This window comes from Typopeltis vanoorti, chromosome 4 (genome assembly GCF_054136105.1).
Source record: "Typopeltis vanoorti isolate ZY-2024b chromosome 4, IOZ_Tvanoo_1.0, whole genome shotgun sequence".
Taxonomy (NCBI): Eukaryota; Metazoa; Arthropoda; class Arachnida; order Uropygi; family Thelyphonidae; genus Typopeltis; species Typopeltis vanoorti.
Window position 1 is genome coordinate 77,712,316 of NC_143552.1, and position 19,767 is coordinate 77,732,082.

General features: G+C 35.7%; 1 protein-coding gene across 1 annotated transcript in view; it reads left to right on the forward strand.

Annotated features, from left to right (window-relative positions):
• The window catches only part of LOC150107426 (ran GTPase-activating protein 1-like), a 295,507-nt gene that overhangs the window by 245,295 nt on the left and 30,445 nt on the right, over nt 1–19,767 (forward strand). Inside the window, exon 14 of the mRNA XM_090391286.1 lies at nt 17,430–17,524. Coding sequence (XP_090247412.1) covers nt 17,430–17,524 — 95 coding nt within the window. The remainder of the gene's footprint in view (nt 1–17,429; nt 17,525–19,767) is intronic.

Below are 19,767 nucleotides of genomic sequence, written 5' to 3' on the forward strand. Positions count from 1 at the left end.
CCTTTATCCGCTCTGGTGATGACGATACTTTTTTCTTTGCGTAGTTTCTGGAGAGTCATGCGTTGGGAATAAGATAAGTTACTTTTTGGAGGCGAAGAGTGAACGAGGATGTTGGCTACGTCGAGTCTGATGTTGTTGGCTACCTCCGACGGTAAGCGACCGATCCCCCGTTCGACGTTAACCATTACATCGAGTACCGGCACTTCTTTCGGGGCGACGGCAAAATTACGGCCGAGGCAAAGGGCACTGACGGCATCATCGTTGAGCCTTTTGGACGAGAGGTTTATTACTGTCTGGAGCGGTTGAATTTGTGGTTGTGGCTTGTCTTTAACCAGGTTGTTGTATTTCTTGACGTGTTTGTTTTTTATTTTCTGAAATTCTCTCTGTGCAGAAGTTTCCGAAATGTCAGAGAGAATTGACCAAAGTTCAGGGTTAAGAACGGTGGAGAGCTCCGCTTGTAAGGAGTCAATGGCGGCGTTCGTCACTGCGAGGGCAGCACGAGTAGAGGCGATTTGCTCGCGTAGTAATGCTAAGCTGGCACGTTTGTATATCCGGAGTGCTTTTTTGGAACGGAAATTGATCTTCATTTTAACACATTTCGGTATCACTCTTGTATCCCGACATCTTTTTAAAAAGGCCAGCCTATTAAGTTGTCTAGATAGTCGTAGTTTTGACTTACCGTATTGCTTGGATTTGCGTGCTAACTCTTCTCCATGGATGATTAGAATTCTTGTGTAGAGGCTTAAGTGCTGTGAGGACTTAAGTGTTGGAGGTTTAATGGATTTTTTACAACACTCAAAAAGAATTAAAATAGAATTTAATACTTCCTATATTTCGTCCTAGTCACTAGGACATCTACGGGGATTACATTAAGCCTCTACACAAGAATTTCAGTAGTTAATAATCTTTTCCCTTCAGCCTTTTTGAGATTCCAGCATTCACTTCCATAGAGGAGTATTGGGAGGACCATTATTTCATAGATTCTTACTTTTGTTGCTTGTTTGATGTCTCTTGACTTCCATATTTTATTAAGTCATCCAAAAGTTGGGGATAATTGTCTGATTATTCTGTTTATATCATTTTTAATTTCACCATTGTACTCAATTACTCCTCTAAGGTAGGTGAAGTTTTCTACCTGCTCTAGATTGTTATATCAGTTTCAATTTTCAGATTAGTGTTTCTTTTTCCTATTTGTATAATTTTTATTTTGTCTATATTTAGGTTTAATCCAAATTTCATACATTCTTCCTTTATTTTAACAGAAATTCATTGTAGATCTTCTTCCATGCTTGCAAGTAATGCAATGTTGTCTGCAAATTTTAAGTTTGTTATATTTTTCCCATATTTTGATTCCAGAGTCTTCTCTGTTTAGGGCCTTACTGGTTGCTTCTTCCAATATAAGATTGAACAGGTTTGGTGACAGATTGCATCCCTGTCTTACTCCGCTCTCTGTGTGGAACCATTTGGTTAAGGTGTCCTCCACTTGTACTGCACTTTCAGATTTCTCATACAGATTCTTTATTATTCTTATTATTTTGTTGGGAATTCCAGATTTTTTCATAGTTTTCCATAGTTATCTTCTACAGATTGAATCAAATGCCTGAAGAAAGTCTATGAAATTTATATAGCAATTTTGGTTGTACCCTAGTATCTCTTTTATTAGCTGTCTTAAGGTGAATAGTTGATCAGTTATGCTTCATCCTGGTCTGAAACCTGCTTGTTCTTCTCCCAATGCTAGTTCTATATATGGTTTATTTTGTTTTTGGAGTACTTTCGTAAAAACTTTACTTAGAATACTGAGGAGGCTGATGCCTCTGTAATTATTGCATTCTGTTTTATCTCCTATTTTGTATATAGAAGTTATAACTGATTTGGTCCAATCAGTAGGCAATGCTTCATTTTTGTAGATCCTTTCAAATAATGTTTTTAATGGTTCCAAAAGTTGTTCCTTTCCTGCTTTTAAGAATTCGGTGTGTAGTTGATCAATTCCAGATGCTTTTCTAGTTTTAAGTTTATCTATGCTGTGTGCTATTATTTCTTTGGTAAAGATATTTTGTTTCCTCTTCCATTTCAGTGGCTGGAATAGTAATATCCTGAGAGCTGTTTTTATTACATAAGTCTCTAAAGTATTCTTCCCATCTGGCCATTCTTTTTGTTTTACTTTCAATTAGTTGTCCCTCTTTGTTTTTGATCATTAGTATTTTTGTTGTCTGTGTCTTGCTAATTTGGTCTATTTGTTTATATAATCTATGAAGGTTATTTTCTTTTGATAGCTTCTCTGCCATTTTGCATTTTTCTTCTAACCAGTTATTCTTGTCTCTTTTAACTAGTTTTCTAATTTATCTGGTTAATCTATCATCATCATCATCAAATTCCTGCCATGTACCCTCAAGGGGATTGTACAGGATATGATAGTACTACATAAAAAAAATTACATCATTACTAACTGCCTATCTACATTTTTCCTCCAAATCAGTCTGTTACTTGTCAAGACTCCAACATTATCAGATCTTATATTTCTATCGTCTAAGGCACTTTGTATCGTATCAATCCACCTATATCTTGGTCTTCCTCTGGGTCGTTTTGCTGCCAACCTGGCAGAGAACACTTGTTTTGCTAATCTTTCTTCGCCAATTCTGTTTAAGTGACCATACCACCTGAGATTAGCTCTGCTAACACATTCCTGGATGTTGACAATGTCAAGTTCTTTCCTAATATCCTCGTTTTTAATATGATATTGCCATTGATGCCATCTGTTCATGCCTCTAATCTTTCTCAGGACTCTCATATCTGCGGTCTGTAGTCTTTGGTCAAGTGTTTTACTTCTGACCCAGCTCTCAGATCCGTAAGTTAAAACTGGTTTGAACACTGTCTTGTATACAGCTAATTTAGTGTTCTGACTAATTTCTCTCTTATTCAATGAATTTATTCATTTGACTAACCACCATACCAGCTTTGCTGATTCTGTTGTCTATTTCTATATTTAATTTACCATCTTCAGTAAAAATCGTGCCTAAGTAGCTGAAATGTTTTACTTGTTCCACAGGTTCTCCATTCACAACGCAGTTGACATTTTCAATGATTCTGCCTATTTTCATTGTCTTTTCATTGCTGACCTTCATACCATATCTATTACAACAGCAATTGAATTTAGTCAGAGAATCTTGCAGACTTGTAGCGGATTTATTTAGAAGTATAACATCATCCGCATAAAGCAAAGAGCTGACATTAACATCTCCAATTTTGATATCAGGTTTAATACCACTTTCCTTCATAATGTGATCCATATAGATAACGAATAACAGAGGGGATAATGTACATCCTTGTCTCACACCAGATTTAACATTAAACCATCTTCCTGTACTTCCTTTAATTCTAACTGCTGACTTACAACTCAAATAAAGACCAAATATTGCTTGATATAATTCCCCATTCACACCATATAACTGCAGCGTATTGAATAGCTTCTCTCTTGGCACTTTGTCATATGCCTTTTCCAAATCGACAAAACTTCAATACAGATCTTTGTTATATTCCCATGCTTTCTCAACTATTTGTCGTAAAGTGAAGATCTGATCCTGACAGCCTCTATTTAGCCTGAATCCAGCTTGTTCTTCACCAAGCTTTTCTTCCACAATTCTTCTCAACCGTTTCTCAAGTATACTTGCATAGATCTTGCCAGGAAGACTCCGTAGGGAAATTCCTCTGTAATTCTCACATTCAGTTTAATTTCCCTTTTTATATATGGGTACTATGAGAGTTCTACTCCAATCATCGGGAATTCGTCCCTCTGTCCAGGCTTTCTGAACTATGCAGTGCAGCCACTGTAAGACTTTTATACCACCATACTTCAGCATTTCTGGTCGAATATCATCTACTCCTGCTGCCTTTCCACATTTCAAGCCTTTGATGGCTTTTTCTACTTCAAGTATGGATATGTATTCCTGACTGCATGCCTGGTCAGTGTTTTTTATCACTGTGCTGTCATCACTGCTTGTTTCATTTAGCAGTTTTTCAAAGTAATTACTCCATACTTCAAGGATATCTTTTTCTCCTGTTTTCATGTCACCTTTATCATCTCTAACTCCTTTTACAGCTCTTTCCTCAATTCCTAAGCTTCTTCAACAACCTCCAGAATATTTTGCCACCTTCTTGATATTTATTTTCTATATTCTTGCCAAAGATCTCCCATGACTTTTGTTTAGCTAGTTTTACACACTGTTTAGCTTTCTTACATTTGTCTCTGTATTCTGTAAGAGTAAAAGCTGACTTATTTGCCAGGAACTTTTGATATGCTTTCTTCTTTTCCTTCACTGCCTCTTTAACTTCCTGTGCCCACCAGGGAGTTCTGATTTTTTTATCCTTGCACACAACCTCGCCACATGTCTCTCTAGTAGAATCAATCAATGTTTTCTTCAGAGTTTGCCACTGAATCTCCAAGGTTTGATTCCTGTTCTCAAACTCTTTAATTTTCTTTTCAATAATCTTTCTGTATTTTAGTCTACAGTTCACATCTGAGATCTGCTCAACTTTTATTCGCTTTAAAACTTTCTTGCATGTTATTCTTTTCAATATGAAATTCAATTTTATCCTGCTCAAGACTAAATAGTGATCACTTCCAATTTCAAATCCTTTGTACACTCTGGTGTCCTGCACCAGGGAGAAAACATCACTATCAACAATAACATAGTCAATGAGAGTTTTCTTATTCCTAGCCTCTTCTCTCCATGTGAATTTGTGCACATTTTTATGTTGGAACATGGTGTTAGTAATAACCAGTCCATGTCCTGAGCAGAAATCCAACAGATATTTGCCATTATTATTAGCTTTGCTCTTTTCTCCAAATTTTCCCAAAATATTTTTGTATGTCTCACAATCATTTCCTACTCTGCTATTTAGATCCCCAACAAGGACCAACTTTTCCTTTTTCATTGTGTCAGTTGCTTTTTCTAAAGCGTCAAAAAATTCCTGCATTTCTACCTTAGTAGAACCTTCTGTGGGACCATAAGCACAAATAAGTCTCATTGTCCAGTTCCCCATTCTCATATTTGCCCACATTACTCTACTTGAGACTGACTGCCATTCAAGAAGATTAGCCTCGTATTTTGTGTTGAATACTATGGCTACTCCTTCTTTTCCTTGATTGTCATTGCCTGAATATACTGGTTAATCTATTATATTTATTTCTGTTGTAGTTCTGTTTTAATTTCATGCTTTTCCTTTAATTGCTTAACCTTTTTTACTTCATTCAAGATCCAATCCTTTTTACTTTCTCTTTCTGTGTAACCTATTGTATTTTCTGCTGATTTTAATATTATTTCATTTAATTTGTACCAATGTTCTTCGATGTTTATATTCTGTTTTGGTAGTTCCTTCAGGTTTTTATCTAGTTGATATTTTCTTAGAATATTGTTGTCTTGTAGTTTTTTTACATTCAGTCTCCTTTTGACTCTAAAAGTGCTTTCAGATTTTAACTTTTTCTTAGGTTTGCTAATACTAACTTGTGGTCTGATCCACAGTCTGCAGCAAACGATCTGCAATTTAGGATACTTGATTTCCATCTTTGGTTTACAATAATATAGTCTATCATATCTTTGGTTCACCTGTCTGGTGATATCTATGTCCATTTTTTTGGGGTGTTGGTTATTGTTAGCCTATTATTTGAGCAGAAGTTTAGCAGTCTCTCACCACATTCGTTGCTTTCTCCATACCCAAACTGTCCGATTACTCTTGACCAGGTATCCCAGTCTTTGCCTACTTTTGCGTTTAAGTATCCATTACAATTAGGAGATCTTGACTTGATGTCTGCTGTAGTGCTTTTTTGCAAATCTGTATAGAACTCTTCTTCTGATGATGTTGAAGGTGGTGAGTATACTTGAATAATAGTCATTGATCCAATTGATGTTTTAAATCTTGCTTTAATTATCCTAGGTGAGATAGGATTGTAAGACAATAGAGAGTTTTGAGCCTTTGGTTTTAATATAAGTGCTACTCTCTCTCTCTCTCTCTCTCTTGGTGTTTGCTGTCCTCCTTGCCTGAAGTTAAAATTTTGTACTGTCCATGGTGAAATTCTCCTTTTCTAGTCCATCTGGTTTTGCAGAGTCCAATTACTTCTCATCAGTAATTGTCTAATTCATGCAGTAGTATTTCTAGCGCTGCCTCCTGGTGAAGAGTTCTTACACTCCATGTTCCTATGCTTATGTTATTCCTGTCTACTAGGTGATGTTTTGTTCCAATAGCATATTTTTCGCCTTCACTATCTTTGTTCCCTAATAGTAGGTGCAACCTTTGTTTGACCAGGCAACGGTCATGCTGGCATGTATCTTTAGGTTGGTTAGAGCTCATTCGATTTCAATGGTTAGGTTTCGTCAAATGTCAACCACAACTCCTTGACCTGAATTCAGCCACTCCTAACATGGAGTACAGGCGCTGTTTGTGACCGATTCACCGAATATAGTTGCTTCTTGAGATCGTCATATCTGGTTACCCTCACTTAGTTTAGCCTGTGGGTCGACACAGTTTACTGAGGTGTGGCCACTACCAGTTTATGGTAGCTTCTTGGCGCCATAAGTGAGAGTTGGGTGTCCAGTGAGAACCAATCCATCTGAACCACAAGTACGTGGAACTGTCCAAGTGGAGAGGTACTACTCTCCTTGACATCCCCATACACCCCGATGTGGTAATTTGGCATTATTCCAAAGGATTGTGTAGCTAGTATTAGTAATCTCACATTCTGTTAGAATGGATTTGTTATGTTTCTTGGAGATAACCTAGGATGTACAGAAATGTGTATAGGAACATACAAGCCATGTTAAAAAAATAAAAAAGAAATAAAAAGAAACTTTTGCTATAAAGACTATTGCTCATTTTAAGCACTTTCCCCTTCAAACTGGCAATACACCATTCCCAGCGTTTCTTCCATTGTTAGAATGCTTCCTGGAATGCACTTTCTGTGATGACATGCAGTTCTCTTATCACATTTTCCTGAATTTCCTCTATGGTTTGGAAATGACATCCTTTCAAAGTGGTTTTAAGTTTGGGAAAGAGGAAAAAGTCTGCTGGGGCTTAGTCCAGAGAATAGGGTAGATGGAGCACAATGGATGTCTGATGTTTTGTCATATAACTGCAGATGAGGAGTGGTGCGTGAGCTTGCACATTGTCGTGGTGTGACATGCAAGTTTGGTTTTCCCAAAATTCAGTCCCCCCCCCCCCCCTTCCTGCACACAGTATCCCTCAAACATGCTAAAACTTCCTGGTATAACTCTTTGTTTACCATCTGACCACATGATACAAATTCATAATGGACAATGCCTTTTCAATCAAAAAACACAACCTACATCACCTGACATTTTTAAAATGCTTAAACATACAGGCCTCCAGATATGCTTGGTTAAGCAGTGAAATGTCTCTGTAAAATTTTTATCGAGTTTGCAGCAAAATTTCACACACACACACCATGTTGTTCTTCAAGCTCTTTCGTTGTCGCTTTGTCACTAATCCGACGAACAGCTGGTGCACGTGCTTACTTCAGTGGATATAATTCTGCGAATATTGCTTCCATTTTTTTTCATTCATTTTTCATTTCTGAAATTATGGATTCTACAACCGTGTTAGAATAACTCTTTTTATTATCCCGATGTTTCGATCTTCATATCAAGATTGAAATCATCTGGAGCATACATAAATATACAATACAAGCTGCAATACATTTCAGACCGTAAGCTAGAGAAACAATGATTTGATCACATGCTACTCACTGGCATGACCTCTAGTGAAAAAAAAAAAATTGCATCAAGCTAATTTAATATTTGATTACATGAATAAACATTCTTGCTTACAGATGGTTTTCCTTCCAGTAACAGTGATGTCCTATTTCTATTATTACAATTGTTATTTTTGTTTAAAAAAAAAAATAATTATTTAAAAATTATGTCCTATTTTTCAGTATTAAAGTTGTCATTATAGATTTAGGATCCTGGATTTTCCTAGAGTCCTGTTTATATTTGTTCTTAGAGAGGAAGGATTCATGGAACGAATATATGCCTTCCATATGTATGGGATTTTTAGACCATCATTATTGTTTAGATTGGGGTGGTTGATAATGATCTCACAAGCTTCCTTAAATGTTTACCATGTTTTGGTGTGATGTAGACAACTAGTGCTTTTCCAGTCAATTCTATGTAAGGTATTCAGAGCATGATCAGAAAGGCCAGCTTCACCATAATTATTATATTTGATGTGTTGTTTATGTTCTTTTTGTCTGATCGGAATTGTGCGTCCTGTTTCTCCTATGTATGGTATGTTGCAGGTGCAGGAAATATGGTATACACCAGGGTGGGCTAGTGGAGGGAGAGTGTCTTTGAATGAGTTGAGTAAGCTTTTTAATTTTGCAGGAGGTTTAAAGGTAGCTTTGAGGTTGTATTTTTGTAGTACTCTGTTTATTTTGTCTGATGTCCCTTTAATGTAGGGAATGGTTATAGTTTTACTGTAGTCTGGTTTGTCTTTATTTTTTATTGAGATCTTGTAGAGAATTTTGTTAATAGTCTTTTGGCTGTATCCATTTTTTTGAAAAGTATTACTGATCACTTTAAATTCGTTTTTCAGTGCCTGTTCACTGGAGCAGATCTTCAGAGCCCTGTTTTTTTTTAGGGTCTTAATGACACCTAGTTTTTGTGTTGGGTGGCGGTAGGAGTTTATGTGTATATATTGGCCAGTATGTGGCAGTTTCCAGTAAACAGTGAAGGAAAGATTGCCCGAGAGAAGACGTGTGTCAAGTGTATCTAGAAACGGCAGTGTGTTATGTTTTTCAATCTCAATAGTGAACTGTATGCGCTTGTGTTGCTTGTTTAGGTGGCTAAGGAAAGTGTCTAGTGTCTGGCGGCCATGAGACCAAATCGCAAAAACATCGTCAACGTATCTGAGCCAAACTTTGGGTTTTAAAGGGAAGGAACCTAGAGCAAGTTGTTCAAAATGTTCCATATAAAATTTAGCAATTGGGGGGGGGGGGGGGGATCATGGCGAGCCCATGACTGTGCCTTCGTTTTGTAGGTAGAAAGCGTTTTGCCATACAAAATAACCAGAATGTAATACATGCGCAAAGAGTGCTGTGATATCTGGAGGAAATTTGTTCTGTAAAAGAAGAATTGTGTCATTGATTGGGACATTCGTAAAGAGGGCAGAGACGTCAAAACTGACTAATAGATCATCTTTTTCTAATGTAATGTCTTTGATGATGTTTATGAAGTGTTGTGTGTTTTTGATATAGGAGGGGGGGATGACCTACTAACTCCTTGAGCCTTGGCACTAATTTTATCGGGCAATCTTTCCTTCACTGTTTACCACCGGAAACCGACACATACTGGCCAATATATACACATAAACTCTTACCACCACCAACACAAAAACTAGGTGTCCTGAAACCCTAAAAAACAGGGCTCTGAAGATCTGCTCCAGTGAACAGGCACTGAAAAACAAATTTAAAGTGCCAGTAATACTTTTCAAAAAAATGGATACAGCCAAAACACTATTAACAAAATTCTCTAAGACCGCAATAAAAAACAAAGACAAACCAGACTACAGTAAAACTATTACCATTCCATACATTAAAGGGACATCAGACAAAATAAACAGAGTACTACAAAAATACAATCTCAAAGCCACCTTTAAACCTCCTGCAAAATTAAAAAGCTTACTCAACTCATCCAAAGACCCTTTCCCTCCCCTGGCCCACCCTGGAGTATACCGTATTTACTGCACCTGCAACATACCATACATAGGAGAAACAGGATGCACAATTCCGATCAGACAAAAAGAACATAAACAACACATCAAATATAATAATTATGGTGAAGCTGGCCTTTCTGATCATGCTCTGAACACCTTACATAGAATTGACTGGAAAAGCACTAGTTGTCTACATCACACCAAAACATGGTATGAACCCAAATTTAAGGAAGCTTGTGAGATCATTATCAACCACCCTAATCTAAACAATAATGATAGTCTAAAAATCCCATACATATGGAAGGCATATATTCGTCTCACGAATCCTTCCTCTCTAAGAACAACTATAAACAGGACTCTAGAAAATCCAGGATCCTAAATCTACAATGACAACTTTAATACTGAAAAATAGGACATGTAATTTTTAAATAATTTTTATTTATTTATTTTTTTTAATCAAAAATAACAATTGTAATAATAGAAATAGGACATCACTGTTACTGGAAGGAAAACCATCTGTAAGCAAGAATGTTTATTCATGTAATCAAATATTAAATTAGCTTGATGCAATTTTTTTTTTTTTTCACTAGAGGTCATGCCAGTGAGTAGCATGTGATCCAGTCATTGTTTCTCTAGCTTACGGTTTGAAATGTAACGCAGCTTGTATTGTATATTTATGTATGCTCCAGATGATTTCAATCTTGATATGAAGATCGAAACGTCGGGATAATAAAAAGAGTTATTCTAACACTGTTGTAGAATCCATAATTTCAAAAATGAATGCTGATCACCGTGTAACACTAAAAGAAAGGACTGCAAATATTGCTCATAGCAGAATGGGGAAAATAGTAGTTTGTTGTCAAAACCTGCTGCTAGGTGCTCTCAATAGCCGCAGCATGCTCTATGTTTCAGTTTGCATGCTATTTAAAAAGTGTGGTCTTTTTTTTTTCTTCTTTTTTTTTTTTGAACACACCTTGTATTGGCTTGTACAACTTTGAACAACTAGTGGTTGCATGGGACTGAATACACTCAGGAAGCAGTAGAGATGAAATTTTATTGTTTAGAGATGGTATAATAGAGCTGGTTGAATTACTAGCCTTGATAGTGGTAGAGATTTTAAACTAACAAATGTACAGGATGACAATTCTGTGTGAGTCATCTCTTCTGATAGAGGCCGAAGAAACTCGAGAATTTCCATTGCTTTGATTGTAGAAATTTAGTTTTGAAGCAGTTTGGACAAAGAACAGATATGAGCTCTTGAAAGAAGGCATTTAATAATACCATATTTTATATGAGGGATTTTGAGCAAAAGTGTGGTGAATACTACTTTTAAGTCTATTAATTCAATCAGCACTATTATACCACCTACAAAAGATAAAATTCTACCTTCCACTGATATAGTTCACCCACCGTTTGCAGGTCCCTGCTTTGCGTCTTTCCAAGAATAGTCAATTCATGCTGAAGTGGAGAAAGAAATGAAGGACGTCCGAATTGGTCGCCAACACACGAAATCACGTGCTTTATAGGTAAAATTTTCCAACTGTTATACAAGCAACATAGTTAACTACAATAATCATAAAAGAGAAGTTAATTTTCCAACCAGTAATAATAAATAACTCATCCCACTATACGGACTGATTACCCTATTATCGGAATGGATTCTCCTTTTTCTGAGATGTGCAGAAGTGTCGAGGGACCTCAAATCAGTGGGCGAACTATACATGGATTGTATTCAGTCCTAGCTGTCAGTTATTTACTTTGGATTTGATTTATATACTATAAATCTCAACTTTAATGATGGACTTGCATTTTAGAATTCTGTAAAATTATTATTAAGAACTATACAACTTAATAATATGTATAATTTTTTTTAAATCACTTCATTTGATCTTAGTAGTATTTTTATTTTTTTTTCATTAGTTTCCTTGTGACTGCATACAAGCAGAGATTCCATTCTCCATATACCTTCATTGTTATTTAAATTTTAATTTCCATTTGTAATATACTCTGTGATGATAGTTCATGATATGTGAACTGAAATATCTCATCATCATCAAATTCCTGCCATGTACAAGGGTGTTCAGGATATGATAGTTATGATATGATAGATAGGATATTTATTAGATTGATAAATTGATAAATTATTAGATTGATTGAATAATTGATAGATTGATAGTTAGGATATGATAGATATGATAGAAAAATTTACATCATTACTAACTTCCTATCTACAATTTTCCTCCAAATCAGTCTGTTACTTGTCAAGACTCCAATATTATCAGATCTTACATTTCTATCATCTAAGGCACTTTGTACCGTATCAATCCACCTATACCTTGGTCTTCCTCTGGGTCGTTTTCCTGCCAAACTGGCAGAGAACACTTGTTTTGCTAATCTTTCCTCGCCCATTCTGTTTAAGTGACCATACCACCTGAGATTAGCTCTGCTAGCACATTCCTGGATACTGACAATATCAAGTTCTTTCTTAATATCCTCGTTTTTAATATGATATTGCCATTGATGCCATCTGTTCACGCCTCTAATCTTTCTCAGGATATCAGCATATCTGCGGTCTCTAGTCTTTGGTCAAGTGTTTTACTTCTGACCCAGCTCTCAGATCCATAAGTTAAAACTGGTTTGAACACTGTCTTGTATACAGCTAATTTAGTGTTCAGACTAATTTCTCTCTTATGCTATATGAATTTATTCAATTGACTTTCTATCATACCAGCTGTGTTGATTCTATTGTCTATTTCTATATTTAATTTATCATCTTCAGTAAAAAGTAGCTAAAAAGTAAAAAGTGCCTAAGTAGCTGAAATGTTTTACTTGTTTCACAGGTAATCTATTCACAACACAGTTGACATTTTCAATGATTCTGCCTATTTTCATTGTCTTTGTCTTTTTATTGCTGACCTTCATACCATATCTATTACAACAGTTATTCAATTTAGTCAGTGAATCTTGCAGGCTAGTAGCAGATTTATTTAGAAGTATAACATCGTCTGCATAAAGTAAAGAGCTGACATTAACATCTCCAATTTTGATTTCATGTTTAATACCACTTTCCTTCATAATGTGATCCATATAGATAATGAATAACAGAGAGGATAATGTTCATCATTGTCTGACACCAGATTTAACATTAAACCATCTTCCTGTACTTCCTTCAATTCTAACTGCTGACTTACAACTCAAATAAAGACTAAGTATTGCTTGATATAATGCTCCATTGACACCATATAACTGTAGTGTATTGAATAGCTTCTCTCTCTATCTCTTGGCACCTTGACATATGCCTTTTCCAAATCGACAAAACTTAAATACAGATCTTTCTTATATTCCCATGATTTCTCGACTATTTGTCGTAAAGTGAAGATCTGATCCTGACAGCCTCTATTTGACCTGAATCCAGCTTGTTCTTCACCAAGCTTTTCTTCCACAATTCTTCTCAATCGTTTCTCAAGTATACTTACATATATCTTACCAGGAACACTTAGTAGGGAAATACCTCTGTAATTCTCAAATTGTTTTATTTCCCTTTTTATATATGGGTACTATGAGAGCTCTACTCCAATCATCGGGAATTCGTCCCTCTATACAGGCCTTCTGAACTAGCAGTGCAGCCACTATAAGACTTTTATACCACCATACTTCAGCATTTCTGGTCGATTATCATCTACTCCTGCTGCCTTTCCACATTTCAAGCCTTTGATGGCTTTTTCTACTTATGTATGGATATGTATTCCTGACTTCATGCCTAGTCAGTGTTTCTTACCACTGTGCTGTCCTCACTGCTTGTTTCATTTAGCAGTTTTTCAAAGTAATTACTCCATACTTCAAGGATATCTTTTCTCCCGTTCTCATGTCACCTTTATCATCTCTAACTCCTTTTACAGCTCTTTCCTCCATTCCTAAGTTTCTTCAACAACTTCCAGAATATTTTGCCACCTTCTTGATATTTATTTTCTATGTTCTTGCCAAAGTCCTCCCATGACTTTTGTTTAGCTAGTTTTGCACAGTGTTTAGCTTTCTTACATTTGTCTCTGTATTCTCTAAGGGCACAAGCTGACTTATTTGCCAGGAAGAACTTTTGATATGCTTTCCCTTTTTCCTTCTCTGCCTCTTTAACTTCCTGTGTCCACTATGGAGTTCTTATTTTTTCTATCTTTGCCGGCAATTTCACCACATGCCTCTCTAGCTGAATCATTCAGGATTTTTTTCAAGGTTTGGTTCCTGTTCTCAAACTCTTTCATTTTTTCTTCAATAATCTTTGTGTATTTTAGTCTACAGTTAACATCTGAGAGCTGCTCAACTTTTATTCGCTTTAAAACTATCTTACATGTTATTCTTTTCAATATGAATAGTGATCACTTCCAATTTCAAATCCTCTGTACACTCTGGTGTCCTGCACCAGGGAAAAAAAATCACTATCAACAATAACATAATCAATAAGACTCTTCTTATTCCTTGCCTCTTCTCTCCATGTGAATTTGTGCACATTTTTATGTTGGAACGTGGTGTTAGTAATAACCAGTCCATTTCCTGAGCAGAACTCCAACAGATATTTGCCATTATTATTAGCTTTGCTCTTTTCTCCAAATTTTCCCAAAATATTTTCGTATGTCTCACAATCATTTCCTACTCTGCTATTTAGATCCCCAACAAGACCAACTTTTCCTTTTTCATTATGTCAGTTGCTTTTCTAAAGCCTCAAAAATTCCTCCACTTCTACCTTAGTAGAACCTTCTGTGGGACAATAGGCACAAATAAGTCTCATTGTCCAGTTCCCCATTCTCATATTTGTCCACATTACTCTCTTGAGACTGACTGCCATTCAAGAAGATTAGCCTCGTATTTTGTGTTGAATACTATGGCTACTCCTTCTTTTCCTTGATTGTCATTGCCTGAATATAACATTTTGTATTTATTGCTCAGAAAGATCTCACCAGTTTTTGGCTTTTTTGTTTCGGTCACCCCTATTATGTCAATCTGGTACTTATCTAATTCCTCAGCTAGCTCCATTTCTTTGCCATTCAGGCTTCTTATGTTGATAGTACTGATCTTCAACTCTGGTGATGTTGAGTTGGGGTGTGTTTTCAGATTTGTTCCAGTAGTTGACTTTTCGCTGTTCACCCTGGTTCCCTGACGAAAACAACGGGGGGCCTTGTGTAACCCGGCGACAGCCGGCATGAAATTTTGTCATGTTGTACCATCATTTTGTATTTTGGTTTAACCAGTAAGAATACAATTTGGTCGGCTAAATCCCAAATTGCCAGCCCATCCTCGTTCGTTCAGTATCCAGATAGATACCCAACAGGGTGCACCACGAGAAGGTGAGGATTGGGCATTAGGTCAGAAGCCCTGATTAGGTTCTCCGCATTCCGTTAAAGGCTATGTGGAGGTCTCCTCTCAGTTATACAGCTTTGACCCTTAAGTACCCCCCCCCCTGAAATATCTGTAGTTTAATAAATCTTAATTTTAATTCATTCTGTTTGCGTGTAGCTTGATTACTATTTAGCTTCTATTTTATTTTATTTTTATGGGAAATGACAACATAAACTAGATTATTATTACTTATAAAAACTTTAATTAATAACTACCTATATTTTGCAGTGTTACACTGCCATCTTCAGTGATCACAAAACAATGATGTGTGCATGCAGGCACTCACATTAAGCAAATGAGACTGAAGAAAGGCAACAAAAGTTGGTCCTAGAGTCCTGAACTATCCTTTGTTCCAGCCCACCATCACTAGGATCCAGTACCCAGCCATAGTGTTTGCTGTGCAGTGCAACCTGTGAACATCCAGAATGGGGGATTCTAGTAATCTTGCACTACTTTGACCTCTTCTTTGGCAATACAGGTGGGTCTTGGATGGCCTACCCAGGATCAGTCAGCTAGTGGACTTGCCTGCAAAGGTCAGCAGTGTTGCAGTAAGTCTCTTACCCCATGATCCAGAGTTGAGACCTGAGGCTTGCTGTGGTGCTGGTATAGTTCAGGGTAGCCCTGGCATTTCAATCCTAAGCTGTCATTGCTTGCTGGTCAGTGGGCTTCCATATGTGGCTCCATGGTGGGCGGATGGGGAGATTTGGCATTGAATAAAAATAAAAAACCTCTTGAGCATGAATTCTTCATACTCAGATGTTTCAGGGTTCATTAACAAGGTCTCATGGGTAACATTAAAGTCACCTCTAGAGGCTTTAGATAGATTCAGGGACCATAACAAGGTCTCAATCAAGTATTGATACTGTAGGTACAGGGTTTATAACAAAAGTAAAACAAAAAGACATGAGACCAGTATATGTACTAGTTTTTCTGATCATCCATGCAACAGGTGAAAAGCCAATAGGAAAAATGTCACGGTTTTTAAATTTGTATGCTTAAGTATTAAATTCTATGTATAGTATTTTGTGATGTGCCAGAAATGATTGACTTGGTGGTTTTCATTGGTGATGAAAACCACCAATCTGATTTTTTGACAGATTTCTCCAAAGCATCTCATCTGTTCAACATAACAGACACTGCAATTGTAGTAGATTTTATAAACTTCCAGTCTCTTCATAGGTTGATATAGTTGTTTAGGTGATCTGAACATTGGAGATTTTTTGTAGAGGTCTAAGGCAACTTTTAAGTTGTGTTCTTGTAAGATTTAAGTTATTTTTTGTCTGTGATCTGCAATCTGCATATTGTCTTGGAGTTTGTGCTGGTTTACATTAATAATTAAATAATTAAATTAATACATTATTAATAGTTTTTGGTGTAGATGTCGCTAATGTCAGTTATTTCTTTGTTTCTTTTACTATGATCACTTGATAATGTAATGGCTCTCTCTTTTAATGTTTTGATGATATCCTATTTATTTGCTGGGAACTAGCATGAAGATACCAACCTGTATTAAACTTTTTTTTCTGTATATTTCAAAGGTAAGATTATTATGATCTTCAACTGAGGTGAAGATCATAATAATCTATTTCCAAGAAGGAAATAGATTTTTTTTTTACTTCTGATGTAAATGATTTTTTGATTTAAACCATTAAGGAAGTCAGTTAAGTTTTGAAGAGATTCTTCTGAGTCTGACCAAGTGATAAAATTATCATCATTATATAAAATCTAGTGGAATTGTGGTGTGTTACATTGGACAGATAGGATATTCTGATGAAATCCATCAAAAATCCATCTTGGGAAAACTCACAAGTCAATTGACAGATCATCAAAATACTATACATAGAATTTAATACTTATGTACACTAATTTAAAATGGCTTGTGAAATGATACAATGTCTGACCCAGTGTAATAAAAACCAAGGCCTGATATTAAACTATCTCTGGACAACGCACACAAGAGATCTACATTAGGCTGAGACAAAATGAGTTATATCCTGTTAGCATGACCCACGCTCATGATATCTCGTTCCTGCATCTGACGTCTTTCACATGTTATGAATTTAAAAAATGGTTTGTTACTTAGATATCTCCATGTTAATACCACTTTTAGATTTGTGTTTTATTATATCAATCTGAAGACACAATACTGCTGTACAAAACTAGTAATGGATTTATTAAATCATCTTACTTTTTTACGTTTTTTTTTGCCAATATTAATTCCATAATTATAAAATTATGGTGTTTTTTTGCCACCTTTCTCTTACATTTTTGTAACTTTAAACTAATTTTAAATCATTTAAATATATATATTTTTCTAGATGTTCTATTAGAAGCAGCATATAAAGCAGCAGAAGAAAGTGATTCTGTATCCCTTCTAACAAATACATTATTGGTTTATTTAGGATTGATCAAGGTGCGTAAAATATGAAACTTAGTTTTGTAAATTAAGTGGACATAACAATAATTTAATCTTAAAAAAAGAAAAATGTGCATAGGCAGTAATAATAGCGGTCAGCAATTTGGGCAATCAACTGTCTGATGATGCACAAGATATAGCCTCCTCCTGTGAAGCATCCTCATATTCCTGCTATTGTTTTGACAAACAGGCCTGTGCAACTTTGTTAAATTTTTCTTCCAACTAGAGACAATATGTATTTAAGGTGGAAGTGGCTGATACTCTGTTTGATCTCCAGAGCAGTGATTCAGACTTCAGTTTCTTCCCCCCCCCCCTTTTTTTTTAAAAAAAAAAAAGCCTCACATATTGACTTCTCTTTCAAGGGGGATACCAAACATACAAAAACCCAGCACCTCTGTTCGGAAATACAGTGGTGAAATTGTTCTGCAGACTTGCTGCTAGATTGATAGAACTCATGAACAAGCCTGAAGTGCTTAATCTTGATGTTAACTACTTTGACAAACTCTGCTGGTAGAGAATTCAAATAGTAATATGAGAAGGAAAGAACTGTGGAGTTTCTGCTGTGGCCAGGAGATTGTACAGGCATAATATTCAAAAGTTTATCATCCCACATTGTATGTACTGCTCTGATTCTTCTTCAGCAAGAAAAAAAAAAAAAAAAAACAGAAATAATTATAATAATGCTGAATAGGCAAAGATAAAAAGACAACCTTCTATTGTAGTGACAAGAACCACCATCCATATTAACCATACATTGTAATTCCTTCCACCACATTCACTACAAAGTAGTACCTGTGTGTTGATGTGATCTGACATTCTCTGTCAGAGAATATAAAATCTAGAATCTTAACTTTTTGATCTTCTCTGGAACTTACCATTTTGATAAAATCCACAAGAGTTTCATTGAGCCTTCAGATGTAAGAGAACTAATTGAAACCTTGTGTGACTTTAGAGAAAAAAAAGTTCCACCAAATTTGGTAGTAGTAGCTCTTGCTGTTTATATAAAATCTGTAATAGGTTAATTGACATGAAGGGACTCAAATTTAGAAAGGCTCACTAAAATACTAATGTTGCCTTAAGTTGGGATAATTTTAGATTATATAACAAATTTGGTGGTTTCATAGCATACTGTTATAGATAAAATCAAGAAATTGGTTGAAGCTTTCAAGGCTCAGGGTGATGAAATTCTTGTATTATAGCATGGTTTGATAAAATCTAGTCCTACATTTTATGTTTTGTGTTCGTTAAAAAGACATAATAGTGTATTATTATCATCATTTTGTATTGTCTAATTATTTAACAGGATATACCAAATAATATGATAGTTCAGCATAATATTAGCTTTCTTTGAAATTGATATATTACAGTTGACTCTTCGTATACCAAACAATGCAAATGGCTAAAAAGTCCCAACCAAAGCCTTACAGGCAGTCCTATTCTAAAGGAAATTTGCTGTGATAAGTTATCCACTATAAAAACTATTGCTATAGTCCCTATGAGGTTGCTGCAGTGTTAAAAATTGTCACTAAATAGCTGAAATCTTATCTACAGAGATGAACTACTGGAAATGCAGCAGAATATTTTTTTTCTTTTTTTTTTTTTTTTTTTTTTGTTAATTTTCATTCCAAATCTATCAGGTCAATTATTTGATTGACCTCAAAGATTTGCAGGGGATTTATCTAAAAGGATAATATAATATAATAATATAATTGACTGACCTTTGCTGGATAGTCAGCAAAGGTCGGTCAATTGGTAGAGCCTCTGCTACTAATGGCTCATGCAAAAAACTTAAGCAAGTTTGAGCGTGGTTAGCAGTTGGAAGGGATCAATCATTCGATGCTGTTGGCACACTCTCCCACGATGAGTCTTTGGACTCCCTGGAGGTGTCACATAATAATAATAATAATAATAATTAGCCTGGATATAACAGTTTCAAAGAAAAGACGTTGGATTCACATCTAGGACACAAGAAATTTTTATAAAGGTTTTTCTGCTGAAAGTGAGTTAGTTAAACTCACACAGAGATAGCAGGATTTCCTCCCAAAGTTCAAAGAAAACTTCCTGAACCATGGCTATCAAACAATTAACAGGCATAACTTCTAGTTTCATAGTCTGAGTTACTTTGGATCTAATTACAACCAAACCAGACATCAAATCCTTTTGTACATTCTTCAAATCACACTGTTCATTTGCAGTTAAGCATAAACTATGCTGGATGAGAGCTAATTATATTTGGCACT